The sequence below is a fragment of the Panthera onca genome, chromosome B3 (assembly GCF_046562875.1).
Source record: "Panthera onca isolate mPanOnc1 chromosome B3, mPanOnc1 haplotype 2, whole genome shotgun sequence".
Lineage (NCBI taxonomy): Eukaryota > Metazoa > Chordata > Mammalia > Carnivora > Felidae > Panthera > Panthera onca.
In genome coordinates, this window is record NC_138344.1 from 19,340,344 (window position 1) to 19,360,218 (window position 19,875).

Sequence of the window (19,875 nt, forward strand, 5' to 3'; positions counted from 1 at the left end):
ATGGAAATAATATGAACAGTAGCTAGTAACAAAAGACCCAAAGAACACAGGGTTCTGATGATCAGTCACTAAATGACCTAACAAATCACTCGGAGGAACCATTCTGAAGTGAAATTGCAGAGAAAACAAATACTCTAGAATATGAGTCAAAATGAATTTCTTTATATATTTGTAAAACCCCAGCTATGCAGAACCCTTAGGCAATTTTAGTTTAAGACAGCTTCAGAGCTCTAGCACTGTAACCACCTCAGATATAAATCTTTTCTTAATTTCTTGTTTTTTACTTTAAAAAAATTTTTTTTTAATTCTAAGTTCATTTGGAGAGAGAGCGGGAGAGAGAGGGAGAGAGCGGGCGAGCGAATGGGAGAGGGGTAGAGACAGAGAATCCCAAACAGGCTCCACACTGTCAGCAAACAGCCCGATGCAGGACTTGAACTCACCGACTGTGAGATCATGGCCTGAACTGATGCTGGACACTTAACTGACTGAGACACTCAGGTGTCCCTTTTCTTAACTTCTTTGTAAATTCATTATATTTATGAAGCTAAGGATACTTCTGCCTGTGTGTCTAAAAGCCTTCTTCAAACTTCTTATGCAAAACCAGACCTGTTGACTCATTTTCCCCATCTCAATAAATGATACAACCACTCACACTGTGTCTCAAGCAAGACCCCAGGAGGCACTGTGATTCCTCTCTGCCTCACCCCTCACTAGCATTCCATCAGCACCACTTTACCTTGGCCCCAGCATATATCCCAGAACCATCCACTTCCACCTCCACTGCTACACCAGTCCCTGCCACCCACACATCCACCCTGACCACCTCCTAACATCTCCTTGCTTATCTCCAGTCCATGCTCCACACAACGGGCAGAACTCACAATTTAGGACATAATGCAATCACCTCCCCTTCCTGTCTAAACCCTCCAAAGGCTTTCTAATTCACTGAGAATAAGAGACCAGACACTATCAGGCCTCATCTGCTTTCTTTTATCGGCCTTCTTTGATTCCAAGTTGGTTCCTGCCTTATAACTTACCAGCTCTTCCCTCTCCTCCCTTGCTCATCAGTGATATTCACACAACCACGGTTAAGACTGCACCCAAAATACCAAATTCTCCAGATGCCACCCCACCCTTTCCTTACCTTGTTTTGTTTTCTCCATAGTACCCATCATTAACCCTCTTTTCAGTGTCTTCCCTTCCATTAGAACAGAAGCAAAGCACCATGAGAACAAACATCTTCACTACTGTGTCCTTAATACTTAGAGTCTGAACCCAGAGGAGCCATGCATGTATTTGTTAAACAAAGGAATGAATCTTAAGTGCAACTAATTTTTTTTAATGTTTATTTTGAGAGAGAGAGAAAGCAAGCATGGGAGGGGCAGGGAGAGACAGAGAGAGAGAGAATCCCAAGCAGGCTCCGCCAGTGCAGAGCCCAACCCAGGGCTCAATCCCAAGAACTGTGGGATCAGGACCTGGGCCAAAATCATGAGTCAGACGCTTAGCCAACTGAGCTGCCCAGGCGCCCCTAGAACTAAATATTAAAAAAAATAATAATAATGTTTCTTTTTGAGAGAGAGAACGAGCAGCACAGAGCCTGATGTGGAGCTTGAATTCATAAATCATCACAAGATCATAACCTGAGCTGAAGTCGGACACTTAACTGACTGAGCCACCCAGGCACCCCTGTAACTGAATATTTTTACGAACCATATTTTTACTCCTTGACTTAACAGCTATGGTGTCTGCTCAGGGCCTAAGGAAGAAGTTAGTCCTGTTCAGTCTCTGATCAACTACACTTTGAGTTTTGTTCTGCCTCCTTTTTAAAATCTGTTTCTTGCCTGCCATCAGCTGTCACTGCACTGCTAACATCCCTTGGTGGCCCCTCTCCCCACTTCAACCATTTAGCAGGATGGGAAAATAAAAGTCTATAACGATGGGGCTGTTCCATCATTAAAGTCCACTAACGTTAGTGCAGAAAGGCAGATCTCACTGACTTTCCAAAAGGCTTTTTAAGCTCCTTTCTGGATCTCAGACAGTTACTAGTCCCTACACCTAAATTCTGACATTTTCAATATCCTAGGATAAAAGTACACCATACAGCCATCTTACTAAAAATGCTGGCATCTCCTTCAAGCCATAAGCCAAACAATAATTTCATAAAAAAAATAAAAAAAAAAACTAAAATCATTAGAGTATTTCTTAAGATAAAGAATGAGTGTGCCTTTTAGGGGAGATGTAAAACTGAGCACACCCACTGCCAAACTAGAGTTCTACCTAGTGCTGTTAAGATTCAGGCCGACTTTTATGCCAAACTGTGTGTGAAATTTCCATTTTAAGAGCCGAGTGTGGAGTTTCAGCCTGGGCTGCAAAGCACAGCAAAAGCCATAATCATAAGTTACACACTGTAACCTCGGCCCCAATTCAGGCCTTCCCCAAAAGTTCTTTAAGACTAAAATCGTCTTGTGCCATCTCCTGCAGCCAGTCTAAACAGAGGGTTGACAGGTTGAGAAGCAGAGGACCGGAACCGGAAAGGTAAGGCCACTCCAAAGCTTCAAGTAATGGGACTTCTTAGGATCCAAGACAGAAAAGAGCTGCAGGAAAGCTGACAGAATACCCGAGCAGGTACACTGTTTCCCCGGAAAGGTTTCCCTGACCAGAAAGGCAGAGTGGTCACAAAAAAGGAAGAACTGGCGCCAGAGGGCAAACTGGATTTCTACTTTATCTCAACTGTCTGAAAGTTAATAAACAGTGAGATACAAGTCCTACATCCAAAAAAGGTGAGGTAGGAGATTTGCTAAAGGAGACCAAAAGTAAGAGGGTCAAGCATGGGCTTAGGGAAAGGACTCTCCAAGTGTAAGAAGGGTAGGTCAAGTTTGCACTACATTTTCTGGCGTACCAGGACCCCTACTGGTTTGTATATATTGATTCTGAATCCGTGAAAAATGTATTTGTTTGGTGGGCAATCTAGCATTTGAACTACTTTGGTAATCATCTCCAAAGGTGTGACTTCACCCAATGGCAGTCATGTGGACTTACTTTCAAAACCATTCTGTAAACAATTTATACAGCTCATCCTCAATTTCAGATGCGGACACTTCTCTTGTCCAAAAGCACAATTTGCATAAAATTCCAGGTAATTCATGGGAGATCGGGAGAAAATTTTTATCTGTGGGTTCCTAAATCACTACCATAGTTTAAATTTGTCCTAAGTGGCTATCCTCTAAGCTTTTCAGACACTCAGGACCCTTCCTGGCAGAAGCTGGGCTCTGGATTTAAACAAGATCCTAATGGAAACACATAGGAACGCGGGATCAATGCGCTGAAAGCACTGACATTCTCAACTGCTGTTTTATCTTCTTTCCCAATCCTGTACTTCCTCCCTTAGAGGAACAAGTATCCATATATGTTTTCCCCTCACATGTAATGCTTGAACATTTAGACCAGCACTAGATTTAAAAGCCAAAGTTTCAAAGGTATTGGTTACAAATTAAAAACCAACAGTAACCAGCTCGGCCTTGCTCAGCACTGACTCCTCTAAAAGTTCATTCTCAGGGGACCTCCCTGCATTGGTTTGTTCTGTGGCTGGATGAATCCCAAATCTTACCCACACAGTAAGCATTTCTGTACTTCACACATACGCTGCCCCATTAAATCCCTTTACTGAGTCGACATTCCTCTTCTACCTCAAATTCACTCCACTACAAGTCTGTCATTCCAAAATCATCGCCCTTCTAAAGATTACTTTGGTTAATCCCTTTGTTAATCCTGAACATGATTCCAGCCACTTTTATGACTCATATGGCCAATGAGGACCCAGATACTGGATAACACACACACACACACACACACACACACACACACACATCCCTAAACTGAGCTAGTTAACCCCGAATCTACCACGGGCTAAGAACTACTTTTCCCAAGGTTCTCTTTCCATTAACTCAACAGACTGGTGTGGTCAAGAGTGCAGTGGGCAGCCCTTTTCATTTACAGGAGAGCCTCCACCAGGGAAATCTGTAAGTATGCTATGGAAGGGTTCTAACCAGATTAACTGACCTCGGCTCTAGCTCTGCAAAAGCAAAGGTGCGTATTTCAGAGAATCAAACGATAACCGTTACTGTCACTACTATCACAGGTATGGTGCAAACAACCTTATGAGAGAGCGATGGTCAATCACACCCATTTAGCAGAAGACTTGGACGTGGAAAGCTAAAGTGCCTTGCACAAATTCGGGCTGAGGACCACACCCACGGGGGCCACCCTGGTCCGCCTGACCCCAAAGCCCGTGCTCTTGTGCGTTGCGTTCTCCGCCCCACCACTGACCTCTGCTTCCAACGCCCGACACTGCCGGGGAGCTTCGGGTCTGGGAAGCAGGTAAATGCTCAACCCAACGGAATACCGGCAGGGCCGCCCGCCGGGATGCTGGATACAGGAGGCAGCTCCCGGGGAGCAGGGACTCACCTGTAGGCGGCCACGGCGCGGGTCTGCAGGTATTTCTGGGCAGTCATGACTCCCACGAAGAGAAAGTTCCTGTCGCGCGGACCGCCATCCGAGGCCGGGCCGTGCGGCCAGAGCTGCGCCCCGCGCGCATCGCCGCGCGCCCCGCCGGCCTGGGAAGCCGCCGCCTGCCCTGGCCGGCAGCCCTCGAGGCTGGCGCGGCGCCGAGGACCCGCTCGCTTCAGCTCAGAGGCGCGGGGCAGGACGAGCCGTGAGGCCAGCACGAAGCCCAACACGAGCCCGAGCAGCACGCTGAGCCAGGCGCGCCGGCCGCGCGCGGCCATGCCCGCGCCGCTCCGCCCGCCGGGCCGCCGCCGCCGCCGCAGGCTCCGCGCGCCCTCAGCCCGCCGCCCCCGCCCGCGGAGGCCAGCCCGCCCTAGCGCCGCGAGGCCCGGCCCGGGCAGCGCCGCGGCCGCCGCGGGCCCGCCGCGCCCATCGCGGCCCCCGAGCCGCCCGCAGGCCCGACGCCGCCGCTTTGTTCCGCACGCCCACCCCCACCGCCGCGGCCTGCGCCTTTAAGAGGGGACCATGCCCGGCGCGCGCCGGCAGCGGCTAGAGCGCGAGGCGGCGGCGGCTCCTCCCGCTGGCGCACGGGGGCGCGGGGCCAGCGCGACGGCGACGGCTGTGGCAGCGGAGTCCGCACCCCAGTCCCGCCCTGCCCGCGTCTCTCGGCTGGCTCGGCTAGGCTCGCGTGGCACCCGCCCCTGTCCTCTTCGTGGCCGGCGCCGCCGCTGCAGCTGCACATCCTCCGGCTTAGCTCGCCATTGCAACAGGAGCCCCTCACGTCACGCACGGCGCGTTATGAAGCGGCCCCGGCGGCGGTGGAGCCTGGCCCCTCTCGGGATCCGTCCGCGCCGCCGGATTGGCGCAAAAGTGAATGGGGGGCGGTTCACGTGGCCAAAGTTTAACAAAAAAAAAAAAAAAAAAAAAAAAAAACCCTCCCGGCGCGCGCTAGGCGCCCGCCCCGCCCGCGCGGTCTGCGGCTGGGCTGCCGGGGCCGAGGGGGCGTGGGGCCGGCTCGGCGCCGGCGGGGGCCCGGGCCGCGGCGCCCTGCAGCCCGTTATCCGCCCGGCGACCACGCCCCCGCCGGTCCGTGCTCGGACTCTTGGCGGCGGCGCCCAGCCCTGGCCCCGGGGCGTCTTCTCCCCGGGACCGTGTCCTCCAGGCGGCCCCATCCTGCTAGATGCACTGCTGGCGTGAAGCTGAGGAGGGATTTTTAAAGAAGGGGCTTCTTCGTCCCCAAACTCTGCACGAACCGCTCGTTCCATCTGTTGAGACTGTCCTCACATAAACCCCACTGCCCACGCCCTGCCCTCCAGCCAGGCGGACCTGACCGTCTACCTTCCCCGCGTCTTCCCGATTCACACTGCACCTTTGTTCCCGCCGTTATGTGGGCAGGAACGAGCACATATAGAATAAACAGTGCAGGAGCCGTTTGAGACGTGCAAGCTTAGAGAGTGAACCGTGAATTCACTTACCTTGTTCCCTGCCCCTAGTTTCTAAGCTTAAAAAAAAAAACAAAAACCCGTATTTAATGCCCAAGGTCCTAACACTGCTAGTCTTTAATGGATTTGAAGAAATGGTAGGTGATGTTAATACTCTGGATGGTAAACACTACTTTTATCTACATTCTTTTTGGGCAGATAGTCGACTAGTACCCCCAATCTACCTGAAGCTTTGTCAATATTTCTACATAGTTCATCCATAAAAGTGCCGTGTATTTCTAGAGACAGGTTTTGAATAACAGCCTCTCTAGGATGGATTTTAAATTTTATACATTTCCTCTTTTTAAAAAGAAACTTAGTAAGGCTACAAAAGCCAAGAAAGTGTCCATACAACTAATGTTTGCATAGAGTAAATATTAGTCTTGTTACTTAGTCGCCAATATATTGGGGTTTTCTAATGAAACTCCTGGAGAGCAAAGTGTTTCCCTGGGCCTGACAGGTCCCCTTCATGTCATCAAATGAATTAGGGACAGAAAGTAAGCATGCTTGGGGTAATCCTTTGGATCTTTCTTCATTGTTAACATGACCAAATATTTGAAATATTACACAATTTGAAGTGGCAAGTTGTGGGAGATACAGACACAGTCTCTGCAATTGAATGGTGGTCACTGTTGTTATTATTCAGATATTACCACTTTCTTTGGCACTTGTGATTTATGTCAAAAATAGTTCATTACCCACCTTCCCCACAGACTCCCTCCCGAAGAGGTGATCCACATCTAAAAATAAAATGCTCATTATACAGTGAACACAGGATTCCAGCAGTGGTCTTGGGCAAAATACAGAACATATAACCATGAATTACAGGCTTGAAAACCATCCAAAGGGGTTTCCAGTAAGACCATAAGCCACAAATGCCAAGTAGTCACCAGATGCCCCAAATTCAGCAACAGCCCCATAATTCACAATGATTTCCATAAAGCACGAATCTGGCAAGACACAGATGTTCAATCTGGTGACATACTTAATGAGTTCAGTATTTTCTAACCTGCCTAAAACCCTGTATATTTCCTCTTCTAGACTGAAATCCAATGAAAAGCATATAAACATGTGTTGGAACTTAACATTTTGTGGCTGGTAAACATTTTGTCCTCCTCAATTTCTTGCTTCCTAGATCCATAGCCTCACCTGCCTCATCTGCAGACTCATGAAGTGTGTCTTTCATGATGTAGAGAGGATTCCCTATTCTCCATAAAGCCTGAGTCTGACCATTTAGAACGCCCAGTACAAAGAGAATGTGACATAGGTGAAGTCCTCCCAGGAAAAGCAGGGTGATGCCTGCCCACAGGATGGTGGGAAGGGAGGAGAGCCAGGGACCTATAGAAGTCAGCCAGGGGCTCCCGGAGCCTCTACACTGGTGAAAGGGCCGCTTCCCGAGTGCAGCCTAGGGATAGGGAGGGGAAGCTTCAACACAGCTGGAAGCAGCAGCTCCATCTTCAAGCTGAGATAGTTCTCCCTGGGAAGGATCTAAAGATGTCCCATCAAGGGCCCCTGCAGAGGCCTGAATCAGGAGGGGATTTCATAGCTGAAGGCAAATGCCAGGATTTCAGTGACAGCCCAAAGGGCCGAATCGGTAACTCCACTGTGGAGGCCTGCCTGTCTGGACACCAGCCCCACCAGCTCCTGCACAGCCATTACCAGCAAGGATCTTGGGAGGATGGCGTGCATCTGAGACCCCAGCCTACCAATGCACACACAGCACCCTCCTCAAAACCTGCTCCAGGCCAGGCAGCTCCTCACTCCCTATGTCTCCCTCCCCCTGATTTATTTTTAAAGGTGAGGAGAAGTCAGGTTGATCAGATTTCGTAGGCATTGCATTGCACCTTAGTAAACGGAGGAAAGAACTATTTCTCGATTTCGCTGCACTAGGAGCCCTCCCTCTTAGGTTGAGGGACTCGTTGACTATTTTTCCCATCTTAAACAAGGAGTGGTGTTTGGGACACCTGGGCGGCTCTGTGGGTTGAACATCCAACTCTTGATTTCGGCTCAGGTCGTGATCTCGCGGTGCATGAGTTGGAGCCCCACACTGGGCTCTGTGCTGACAGTGCAGAGCCTGCTTGGGATTCTCTCTCTCCTTCTCTCTCTACCCCTCCCCAACTCATGCTGTGTGGGTGTGTGTGTGTGTGTGTGTGTGTGTGTGTGTGTCCTTCTCTCAAAATAAATAAACTAAAAAAAAAAAAAAAAGAGTGGAGTTAGCCACACTCAGAAAAACTTGCAAGGGAAGCCCCAAACTAGAGAGTTATTTAAGAATGAAAGTTCCTAATGGCACACACACCACCTAAGATGGGGGCCCCCGGCTGGCTCGGGTGCAGCATTCGGGTTCTGGTCATCCCTCTACACGACGAAGTCCCACCAGGAACAAGCTGCACACCCCCCTCAGGGGCTCAGTTTCCTCATCCCCAAATGGGTCTTTCCACACGTCATGTTAAAGTCCCTTCTCCGTGATTCTAGACTGATATTTAGAAATGTGTTCAAAAATGCCATGCTATCTAACTTCATTTCTGTCTTCATGCAGTGTGATTATCTATGTCATGTACCTAAAATTCATCTCTACCTACATTACTGAACATTTTCTCACAAATTGCAATCCTCTTCCCACCCACGTTACATTTATTTTTTCTGTTGCTAATACATTGAATGCCTGTAACAGGTATAACATTTCATATAATTTGCAGCAATTTCTTGGAAACCCTTGGTAAATACCTCAATTGTTTGTTGGCAGCAAGCCTTGAGCAACCGACAGAGTTCCCTGTAAGGGCTTCTTTAAAGACACAGCTCCTAGACTCCAGCCTTAGACAAGGGGCCCTGCAAAAAGTGGTAATCATTTTTTAAAACCTTTAGAAACACCTCTTTTGAGAAACAGCAAATTCAGAAGAGGCAGTTATAATAATTGGTCTTTTCAGAAGGTTCTGTTCATTGCCTGCAAAGAAGAAAATCTATAATGACCATTTTACTAAGATTGCCACTTAACCTCTTTTAACCCAATAAAACTTTGCTTTATTATTAATGATGCTATTAAACTGGCATTTAAGGTCCTCGTTAGCTAATTACTTTTGCTCAATATTTCCTTCTATTTGCAGCATTTCCAGGCAGATGCAGGAAAGGACAAGCTACTGTGGCTTATGTTCTGGCTTCCAGACATGAGTGGATCTGACACTGGTTGTGCTAGAATGATCTTCATGCTTCTTTGGTCTCTGCTTATCAGCTCTGTCCATTCTTTCTGTCAGATACTGAGTCATTATGGGTGTGCTTCTCACACAAGTGTGTGTGTTTGACAGACAGAAGAAACTCAGCACCACTCTGCATGCTGGGCGGATGGGATGTAATCTTACTAACTAGGAAACATTGGCTGACGCCAGCACAGGCGCTATTGAGAAACAGCCTGAATGTTCTCTGCAAGATAACCTCACTGCGGAGGCCGGGGACAGTTTGCTTCTAGGCTAAGACTTAATCCTTGTAGAGCAGAGAAGTTTGCTTTTCCCATCCTTTGCCAAGAAATGCCATTAATCTTTAGAGCAGTGCCAGAGTTTCCACAGCTGGAAAGTTTGCACAAAGACAAAGCTTCCATTCCACAGGAGGGGGGGGGAGGAGTGCCCCCCCCCCCCCCATCAGAACACAAGCACTAGTCGGCAGCATGGCCACCTTCAGGGGTCCATATGGTGGTCAGACCTGGTCACCTTGTGGAAACGCTCCAGACATATATGCAGCTCAGACTCTCTCTGTTTTACTCACAGCCTAATGAAGCATAAAATTGCTTGGAGAAAAAAATATGCAAGTTGCAGAAGAAGTTTTAAGCTACAAATTGAGGCAACAGAAATTCATATCCACAAACACATAGAGTGCAAAGCAAGAATAAGAAAACATCAACAACAGGGCACCTGGGTTAAGCATCTGACTTTGGCTCAGGTCATGATCTCGCAGTTAGAGAGTTTGAGCCCCGCGTTGAGCTCCATGCTGATAGCTCAGAGCCTGCTTCAAATTCTGTCTCTCTCTGCGCCACCTCTGCTCGTGTTCTCTCTCTGTGTCTCTCTCAAAGAATAAATAAACATTAAAAAATTTTAAGAAAACATCAATGACATAAAACCTGCTCAAACGACCCCATGTCATTAATCTTTCACATGCCTTGTTGTGTTATCATGCCCATGCTAGGGTCATAAATACATCATTACCCATCTGATGCGTTATAAGGATGATTATCCAGAAGTGATATTAAGGCCTCTACAGGAGTTCAAAATAAAAATAGTATGATGATGCACTCTGTTGGAGAGTCTGGAGAAAGAGGCTCTCCAACAGTCTGGGGGCAAAATCATGCAACCCACTGAGAAGGCAATTTGGTCAAAATTGCAAAATACAAGTGCATTGACTTTTAACCCAGCAATGCCACTTCTGAGAATTTGTTCCCCAGCAATACCAGTACAAAATGACACTTGTACATGGTTATTCTCTGCCACATTGTTCGTGACACTAAATGATTAGACCCGAGTGTCCATTTCATGAGGAATAGAGAAATAAACAATGGTGCATCCATCAGAGAAGGAAATAGTCTGCAGATGGAAAACAGAGCAAGGAAGCATTCACCTCCTACTGAGATGGAAAGAGCATGATGTGGTACAGAACAAAGAGCAGAGAGAATAAGAATCTTGCTAGTGTTTTTATAACAAAACACTAGAAGGATGCACAAGAAATAAGAGAAGAAAAGCCCCAGGTGTGGGGCTTGGCAGTTAAGGGAAAATGTGAGTGAGATTTCCCAGTAGAGACTTAAATATTTGTCTGATTTTTTGTTACATGATTGTATTATGTATCTAACCCTCCAAAAAATGATACCAATTTCCCACAAATGGAAGCCCAAAGATGATAGTAACAGAGTATTGATCACTAAGACCACGAATTCTCCCGGACCATTTATTTGGTGCAACTGCTCCTGTTTGATGCAAGTGGAAACCTGGACCCAGAGAAATGAAACCAGTTGGCCACGTGGGTGCTGCCACCAACTAATTAGCCAATACCTCAGCCCAGAATGCCTCAGATTCTAAGCAAGAATCCCCCAAATATTTTCTTTCAAGTTTTGGCTCTCACCCCTCAGCAAGCAGCTAAAATGAAAATTTCAGAGATATAATCAAGCTTTTACTTTCTAATTTCCCTAATACATCATTGTAAGTGTTCTACCAGCGTGGAGATGCCATTAAGAGTCCTCTCAAACCATCAAAATCCCTATGCTACTTTAAGAATTTATTTCTCTACTTGTTTTATCCTGGTTCCTCCTCGTACTTTATTTTTGGCCCCACCATAATCTCAGGACCTCATGCCATGTCTTTTATTTTTTTGTAACGTTAAACGTATAAAAAATATCAATCTTTTAAAATTTTCTTATGCTAACAGTATTAAATACACCAAAGCGATCAAGGGCAGTGCCAGAACATTGTGACGATGGCGCCCTCTTGTGGTATATAACTATTCCTGTTAAATTGACATCTATAATCTTGGACTCAGAATAATGGTTAGATTTTTTTTAATTTTACGGTTTATAATAACCTGTTTCTAGGGGCACATGGGTGGCACAGTCAGTTGAGCATCAGACTCTTGATTTTGGCTCAGGTCGTGATCGCACAGTCATGGGATCAAGCCCCGCATCAGGCTCTGTGTGTGGTGAATGTGGAGCTTCTTTGGGATTTTCTCTCTCCCTCTGCCCCTCTCCCCTGTTTGCGCTCGCTCTCTCTCTCTCTCTCTCTCTCTCTCTCTCTCTCGCTTTGTCTCTCAAATAAAACAAGAAGAAGAAGCAGAAGGAGGAGGAGGAGAAGGTGGAGAAGGAGGAGAAGGAGGAGAAGAAGGAGGAGGAGGAGAAGGAGAAGAAGGAGGAGGAGGAGGAGGAGGAGGAGGAGGAGGAGGAGAAGGGGGAGAAGGAGAAGGAGAAGGAGACTCTGTTTCTAATCACTGCCTTACCAGAATTTTCCAAGGAGATAACCCGGTCTTGGATTTGTGGCTAACCGGTTTGTAAAACTGTAAAATGAGAGGAGTTGAGCTTAAAAAGCTCCAGTTAGAATCTACCCCTTGCTTCTTGAAGCTGAATGAGAAATTCAGGAAGTGTGGTAAGTGTCTGTAATTTTAACAAGCACTGGTGAGACTCTGATACCCAGATAGTTTTGAGAGCCATGGATCTCTGCTTTCATGGGAGAAATGGGTCATATCCCCCATCAGTGAAGACTACCAGCCAGTGTAAATGGATTGCGTGTGGTAGTAGATGCTCAGGGAGAATCTTTAGCTTCCTGCATGTCCTGGAGATCACAGCTACAGAATTCACACCAGAGAGGGTGTCTGCCAGCCCTTGAAGCAGCTGTTGGAAGTAAAAATATTTTCTTTGCAATTCTCCTTAAGATGCCACCTTTAACACATTTGCACTCATACGAACTGTCAGTGACATGGTCATCTGTACATGGCGTTTGCCTTTGTTGTGTCCCCCAAGAAGGGCCCAGGTCCCCAGCTACACCTAAACTCAGGGGGCACTCTGAAAATGTGCCCTCCTGCTGGCCAAATGGAAAAGAAGACTCAAAGATAACACACTTTAATATCACAAACTAGAAGTGGTCTTTTTTTTAATCATTTTAATTTTTTTCATCATGACAAGTATTCTCTTTAATCCCATCCAGTTCCCCCATCTCCCCACCCACCTCCCCTCTGGTAACCATCAATTTGTTCTCTATAATTGAGTCTGTTTCTTGGTTTTCCTCTCTCTCTCTCTCTCTTCCCCTATGCTCGGTTGTTTTGTTTCTTTTTTTTAAATTTCTTTAATGTTTATTTTGAGAGAGAGAGAGAGAGAGTGCGAGGAGGAGTGGGTCAGAGAGAGAGAGAGAGAGAGAGAGAGAGAGAGAATCTCAAGCAGGCTCCATGCTGCCAGAACAGAGCCCAATGTGGGGCTTGAACCCACAACCTGTGAGATCATGACCTGAGCCGAAATCAAGAGTCGGACGCTTAACCAACTGAGCTACCCAGGCGCCCCTGGTTGTTTTGTTTCTTAAATTCCACATATGAGTGAAATCATATGGTATTTGTCCTTTTCTGACTGACTGGTTTTGCCTAGCATAATACTCTCTAGTTCCATCCATGTCATTGCAAATGGACACTTGGCTGAATAATATTCCATTTTATACACATATAAAGTTATATATATATATATATATATATATATATATATATATAATATTCCATTATATATATAATGTGTACACAATATGTGTACACACATATATGTGTGTGTGTGTGTATATATATATATATATATATATATATATAACTTCTTTATATTCATCCATCTTTATCCATCCATCTATCAATGGACACTTGGGCTGTTTCCATAACTTGGCTACTGTAGGTAATGCTTCTATAAACATAAGGGTGCATATATTCCTTTGAGTTAGTGTTTTTGAAGTCTTTGGGTAAATACTCATAGTGTGATTTGAAGTCTTTGGGTAAATACTCATAGTGTGATTGCTAGATCGTAGGTTAGTTCTATTTTTAATTTTTTGAGGACCCCCCCCCCATACTGTTTTCCACAGTGGCTATACCAATTTGCATTCCCACCAACAGTGCAAGAGGGTGCCTATTTCTCACCAACACTTGTTGTTTCTTGTGTTTTTTATTTTAGGCATTTTGACAAGTGTGAGGTGATCTCTTTTGAGCTTTGATGTGCATTTCCCTGATGATGAGTGATGTTGAGCATCTTTTCATGTGTCTGTTGGCCATCTGTGTGACTTCTTTGGAGAAATGTCTGTTCATGACTTCTGCCCATTTTTTAATTGGATTATTTGGTTTTGGGGTATTGACTTGTATCAGTTCTTTATATATTTTGGATACTACCCTTTTATCGGACATGTCATTTGCAAATATCTTCTCCCATTCTGCAGTTTGCTTTTTAGCTTTGTCATTTTTTTAGTTTTGTTAATTGTTTCCCTCACTGTGCAAAAAAGCTTTTTATTTTGATGTAGTCCCAATAGTTTATTTTTGCTTTTGTTTCCCTTGCCTCAGGAGTCGTATTTAGAAAAATGTTGCTACAGCCAATTCAGAGAGATTACTTCCTATGTTCTCTTCAAGGATTTTTATGGTTTCAGGTCTCATATTTAAGTCTTTAATCTATTTTGAGTTTATTTTCTGTCTGGTGAAAAAAAAAATGGTACAGCTTCATTCTTTTTCATGTGCCTGTCCAGTTCTCCTAACACAATTTGCTGAAGGGACTGTCCTTTTCCCATTGTATATTCATTCCCTTTGTCAAAGATTAACTGACCATATAATCATGGGCTTATTTCTGGGTTTTCTGTTCTAGTCTATTATCTATGTGTCTATTTTTATGACAGTACCATACTGTTTTGTTAATATAATTTGAAATCTGAAATTGTGTTTTTCTTTTTCAAGATTGTTTTGGCTACTCAAGGCTTTTTGTGGTTCCATACAAATTTTAGGATTGTTCGTTCTAGTTCTGTGAAAAATGCTGCTGGTATTTTGGTAAGGATTGCATTAAATCTATAGATTACTTTGGGTAGTATAGATATTTTAACAATATTTGTTCTTGCAACCCATGAACATGGAATGTCTTTCCATTTCCTTGTGTCTCCTTGAGTTTCTTTTATCAGTGTTACAGTTTTCAGAGTACAGATCTTTCACCTCTTTGGTTGTTTATTCCTAGATGTTTTATTGTTTTGGTGCAATTCTAATTGGGATTGTTTTTTTAATATCACTTTCTGCCTGCTTCATTATTAGTGTATAGGAATTATGTATAGTGTATAGTAATACAACAGATTTCTGCACATTGATTTTGTATCCTGTGACTTCAGTGAATTCATTTATCAGTTCTAGTAGTTTTGGTGGACTCTTCAGGGCTTTCTGTGTATAGAGTATCATGTCATCTGCAAATAGCAAGAATTTGACTTCTTTCTTACCAATTTGGATGTCTTTTCTTTATTTTTCTTATCTGATTGCTGCAGCTAGGACTTCCAGTACTATGTTGAATAAAAGTGGTGAGAGTGGACATCCTTGTCTTATTCCTGACTGTAAGGGAAAGGCTCTGAGGTTTTCACCTTTGAGTATGATGTTAGCTGTGGGTTTGTCATAGATGGCCTTTATTATGTTGAGTCATGTTTTCTCTAACCCTGTTGAGGATTTTTATTATGAATGGATGTACTTTGTCAAATGCCTTTTCTGCATGTATGGAGATGATCATACAGTTTTTATCCTTTCTCTCCCTGATGTGATACATCATGTTGATTGTTTTGCAAATATTAAACCACCTTGCATTTCAGGAATAAATCCCACTTGATGGTGGTGTATGATTTTTTAAAATATATTGTTGGATTTGGTTTGCTAATATTTTGTTGAGGATTTTTGCATCTATATTCATGAGATATTGGCTTGTAATTCTCTTTTTGTGTGTGCCCTTATCTGTTTTTGGTATCAGGGTGATACTGGCCTCACAGAATGAATTTGCAAGTTTTCCTTCCTTTTTTATTTTTTTGGAATAGCTTGAGAAGAATGGGTATTAACTCTTCTTTAAATGTTTGGTAGAATTCATCTGTGAAGTTGTCTGGTCCTGGACTTTTGCTTTTTGGGAGATTTTTGATTACTGATTCAATATCATTGCTGGTGATTGGTCTGCTCAAATTTTCTATTTCTTCCTGCTTTAGTTTTGGTAGGTTATATGTCTCTAGGAATTTATTCATATCTTCTAAGCTGTCCAATTTGTTGGTATATAGGTTTTCATAATGTTCTCTTACAATTGTTTGTAATTCTGTGGTGTTGTTTTTTATTTCTTCTCTTCCATTAGTAATGTTGTTTATTTGAGTCCTCTGTCATTTTTTTTAATGAATCTTGCTAGAGGTTTATTGATTTTGTTGATCTTTTCAAAGAACCAGCTCCTGGTTTCTTGATTCATTCTGTTGTGGGGTTTTTGTTATTGTTGTTTTGTTTTGTTTCAGTTTCTCTATAATTTGTTTCTGCTCTCGTTTTGTTATTTCTTTCCTTTTGCTGTGTTTGGGTTTTGTTTGCTCTTTTTCTATCTCCTTTAGGTGTTAGGTTAGGTTGTTTATTTGAGATTTTTCTTGCTTTTTGAGGTAAGCCTGTGTTGCTATAAGCTTCTTTCTTAGAACCACATTTGCTGCATCTCAACGAGTTGGGGGGGGGGGGGCACTGTGTTTCCATTTTCATTTGTTTCCATGTAATTTTTTATTTCTTCTTTGATTTCTTGGTTGGCCCATTCATTGTTTAATAGCATGTTATTTAACTTCAGTGTCTTTGTGGTCTTTCCAGGTTTTTTCTTATGATTGATTTCTAGCTTCATAATGTTGTGGACTGAAAAGATACAGGGTATGACTTCAGTGTTTTTGAATTTGTTAAGACTTGGGTTGTGGCCTAATATGTGATCTGTTCTGGAAAATGTTCCATGTGCCCTTGAAAAGAATGTGTATTCTGCTGTTTTAGGATGGAATATTCTAAATATGTCTGTTAAATCCATTTGGTCCAGTGTGTCATTCAAAGTCACTGTTTCATTTTTTTTCATATGAATGACCTTTCCATCAATGTAAGTGGGGCGTTAAAGTCCCTATTATTATTGTACTGCTATCAATTATTTCTGTTATGTTTATTATTAGCTGTTCTATGTGTTTTGGTGCTTTCATGTTGAGTACATAAATATTTACAATTGCTAAAGGATTTCCCCCTTTATTATTATATAGTGTCCTTCTTTGTCTCTTGCTACAGTCTTTGTTTTAAAGTCTATTTTGTCCAATTAAGTATTGCTACCCTAGCTTTCTTTTGGCATCCATTTGTATAATAAATGTTTCTCCTTCCCCTCACTTTCATTTATTTTTTAAGTTTATTTATTTATTTTGAGAGAGAGAGAGTGTGTGGGGTGGGGGAGGAGGCAGAGAGAGAGGGAAAGAGAGAGAATCCCAAGCAAGCTCCAAGCTGTTAGCTCAGAGCCCGATGTGGGCTTGAACTCATGAACCATGAGATCATGACCTGAGCCAAAGTCAGACACTTAACCATCTGAGCCACCCAAGCACTCCTCCATGCAGTCACTCTCAATATGCAGGTGTCTTTTGGTCTGAAATGAGTCTCTTATAGGCTAGAAGTGGTCTTAAGTTTCATCTGGCCCTGCTGCAAGACAGAATAATTTAATCATTTCAATGAAGTAGAAAATAATGGAGAAATTCTACTGAACTAGTATAATTTGTTTCCTTGTCTACATTTTCTGGGTTTCCCAACATTTTCCGATAAATATTTTATTTGATTACATGAGAAAAATATCTCTGCCATTGCTAAATCCATTTTAGTTCTAAATATTTCATAGTAATAGAGCCAAGTGCTTTGGTTACAAGAGGGTGGATATCAGAAGCAAGGGTGAGAAGCTGTGTAACTTAGGCTCAGACAGGAGCTTCCCATGACACTTGCCTGGAACATGTACCAGGCCCAAACCACCACTGTTTTACTCCTTTGTGAAATTTTGTGATATCAAGAGAGCAAAGCTGACAAAAACTCAAAGATCCCTCAGAGAGCTCTGATCCTGCGCCAGAACAACCTGTGCTATCAGAGTCCAGTCAGAGGACAGAAATCTTGCCAGTTATTTGAACAAAACAAATTTTTTATGTCTTTTTAAGTAGGTTCCATGCCCAGTGTGGGGATCAAACTTACAACCCTGAAATCAAGAGTCACATGCTCTACCAACTGAACCAGCCAGATGCCCCTGAACAAAAATAATTTTTAAAAAGTTTTATTGAGGTCTAATTGGTATATAATAAACTGCACTGGTTCTAAATGTACAATGTGATAAGTTTTGATATATGTATTAAATGTATCAATCACTGCTATGGTCTGAATGATTATGTCCCTGCCACCACCAAATTCGTATGTTGAAATCCTAATCTCCAAGATGATGGTATTAGGAGGTGGGGCCTTTGGGAGGTGATTAGGTCCTGAGAGTGGAGCCCTCTTGGATGGAATCAGTACCTTTATAATAGGGACACCACAAATCTCCCTGGCATCCAAATGAGGACATGTGAGCACATACCGAGAGGGCTAAGATGTGGAATGGACCCTCATCTAGCCATTCTAGCACCTTGATCTCAGACTTCCAGCCTCCAGAATTATGACAGACAAACTTCTGTTGTTTCTAAACCACACATTCTGTGATATTTTGTTATAACAGCCTAAAGGGACTGAGACAACCACAATCAAGATATAGACCTATCACCCTCAAATTTACTCCTTCCCTGTCTCCAGCTTCCATCTCAGGCAACCACTGATCTACCCTCAGGCTAGTGTGCATTTTCTAGAGTTTTGTACAAATGGAATCATACAGTATGTACTTTTTCATCTGGCTCTTTTCACACACATTAGTTATTTTAAAATCTATCCATGTTGTGCATATCAATAGTTCATTCCATTTTATTGCTGAGTAGCATTCTATTTCATGGACATACTGCAATTTATCCATCCAACTGTCGGTGGACATTTGCATTGACTGTGATTTGGACTATTACATGTAAAGCAGTTATGAACATTCATATGCAAATCTTTGCATATGCTTTCATTTTCCTTGGGCAAATACATATGAGTGGAATGGCTGGATCATATGATAGGTGTGATTTAACTTTTTAAGGAAGCTCCAAACCATTTTCCATTTTATATTCCTACCAGCATTGTGTGAGAATTTCAGTTCTTCCATATTTGTGCCAATACTTGGAATAGTGAGTCATTTTAACCTTTCTACTAAGTGTGTAGTAGAATGTCATGGCGGTTTTAATTTATATTTTCTTCATGACTAATGATGGTGAGCATATTTTCATATGCTTTTTGGCCATCCATATGTCTTCTGGGTGAATTGTTTATATAGTTTGTGCCTATTAAAATGTTTGTTTTCTTTTCCTTTCTTTCTTTCTTTCTTTCTTTCTTTCTTTCTTTCTTTCTTCCCCTCGTCATCCTCCTCCTCCTCCACCACCTCCCTCTCTCATCCCCTTCTTCTTCTCCTTCCTCCTCCTCCTCTTCCCCTTCTCTTCCTTCTCTTCCTCCACCACCTCCTCCTCTCCTCCCCTTCTTCTTCTCCTTCCTCCTCCTCCTCTTCCTCCTCCCTCCTCCTCCTCCTCCTCCTCCTCCTCCTTCTTCTTCTTCTTCTTCTTCTTCTTCTTCTTCTTCTTCTTCTTCTTCTTCCACCTCCCTGGTTAAGTTTATTCCTAGGTATCTTATTTGTGTTGATGCAGTTGCAAATGGGATCATTAATTTCTCTTTTTACAACTTCATTATTAGTGTTAAAAATGTAACTGATTTGTACATATTGATTTTGAATCCCTTGACTTTACTGAATTCATTTATCAGTTCTAGTAGTGTTTGGGTGGAGTCTAGGGTTTTCTATATGTAGTATCATGTCATCTGCAAATAGCGAGAATTTGACTTCTTCCTTACCAATTTTGATGCTTTTTCTTTCTTTTTCTTGCCTGATTGATGCAGAGAGGACTTCCAGTACTATGCTGAATAAAAGTGGTAAGAGTAGACATCCTTGTTCCTGATTTTAGAGGAAAAGCTCTCAGTTTTTCCCCATTAAGGATGATGTTAGCTGTGGGTTTTTCATATATGGCCTTTATTATGTTGAGGTATTTTCCCTCTAAACCTATTTTGGTGAGACTTTTTATCATGAATGAATGTTGTACTTTGTCAAATGCTTTTTCTGCATTCATTGAGATGATCATATGGTTTTTATCCTTTCTCTTATTAATGCGATGCATCATGTTGATTGATGTGTGAATACTGAACAACTTGTAGGAGGGCTGACAACACCGACTCCATCTTTAGCCCTCCATCTTGTTCATTCCCACACAACGACTACCCTTGGGGC

At 43.3% G+C, this 19,875-nt stretch overlaps 1 protein-coding gene across 1 annotated transcript in view; it reads right to left on the reverse strand.

The window, feature by feature from the left end:
* Window positions 1-5,354, reverse strand: part of CHSY1 (chondroitin sulfate synthase 1) — a 71,205-nt gene extending 65,851 nt beyond the window's left edge. The window contains exon 1 of the mRNA XM_060617829.3: window positions 4,465-5,354. Coding sequence (XP_060473812.1) covers window positions 4,465-4,784 — 320 coding nt within the window. The 5' untranslated portion in view covers window positions 4,785-5,354. The remainder of the gene's footprint in view (window positions 1-4,464) is intronic.
* Window positions 5,355-19,875: the final 14,521 nt, after the last annotated feature.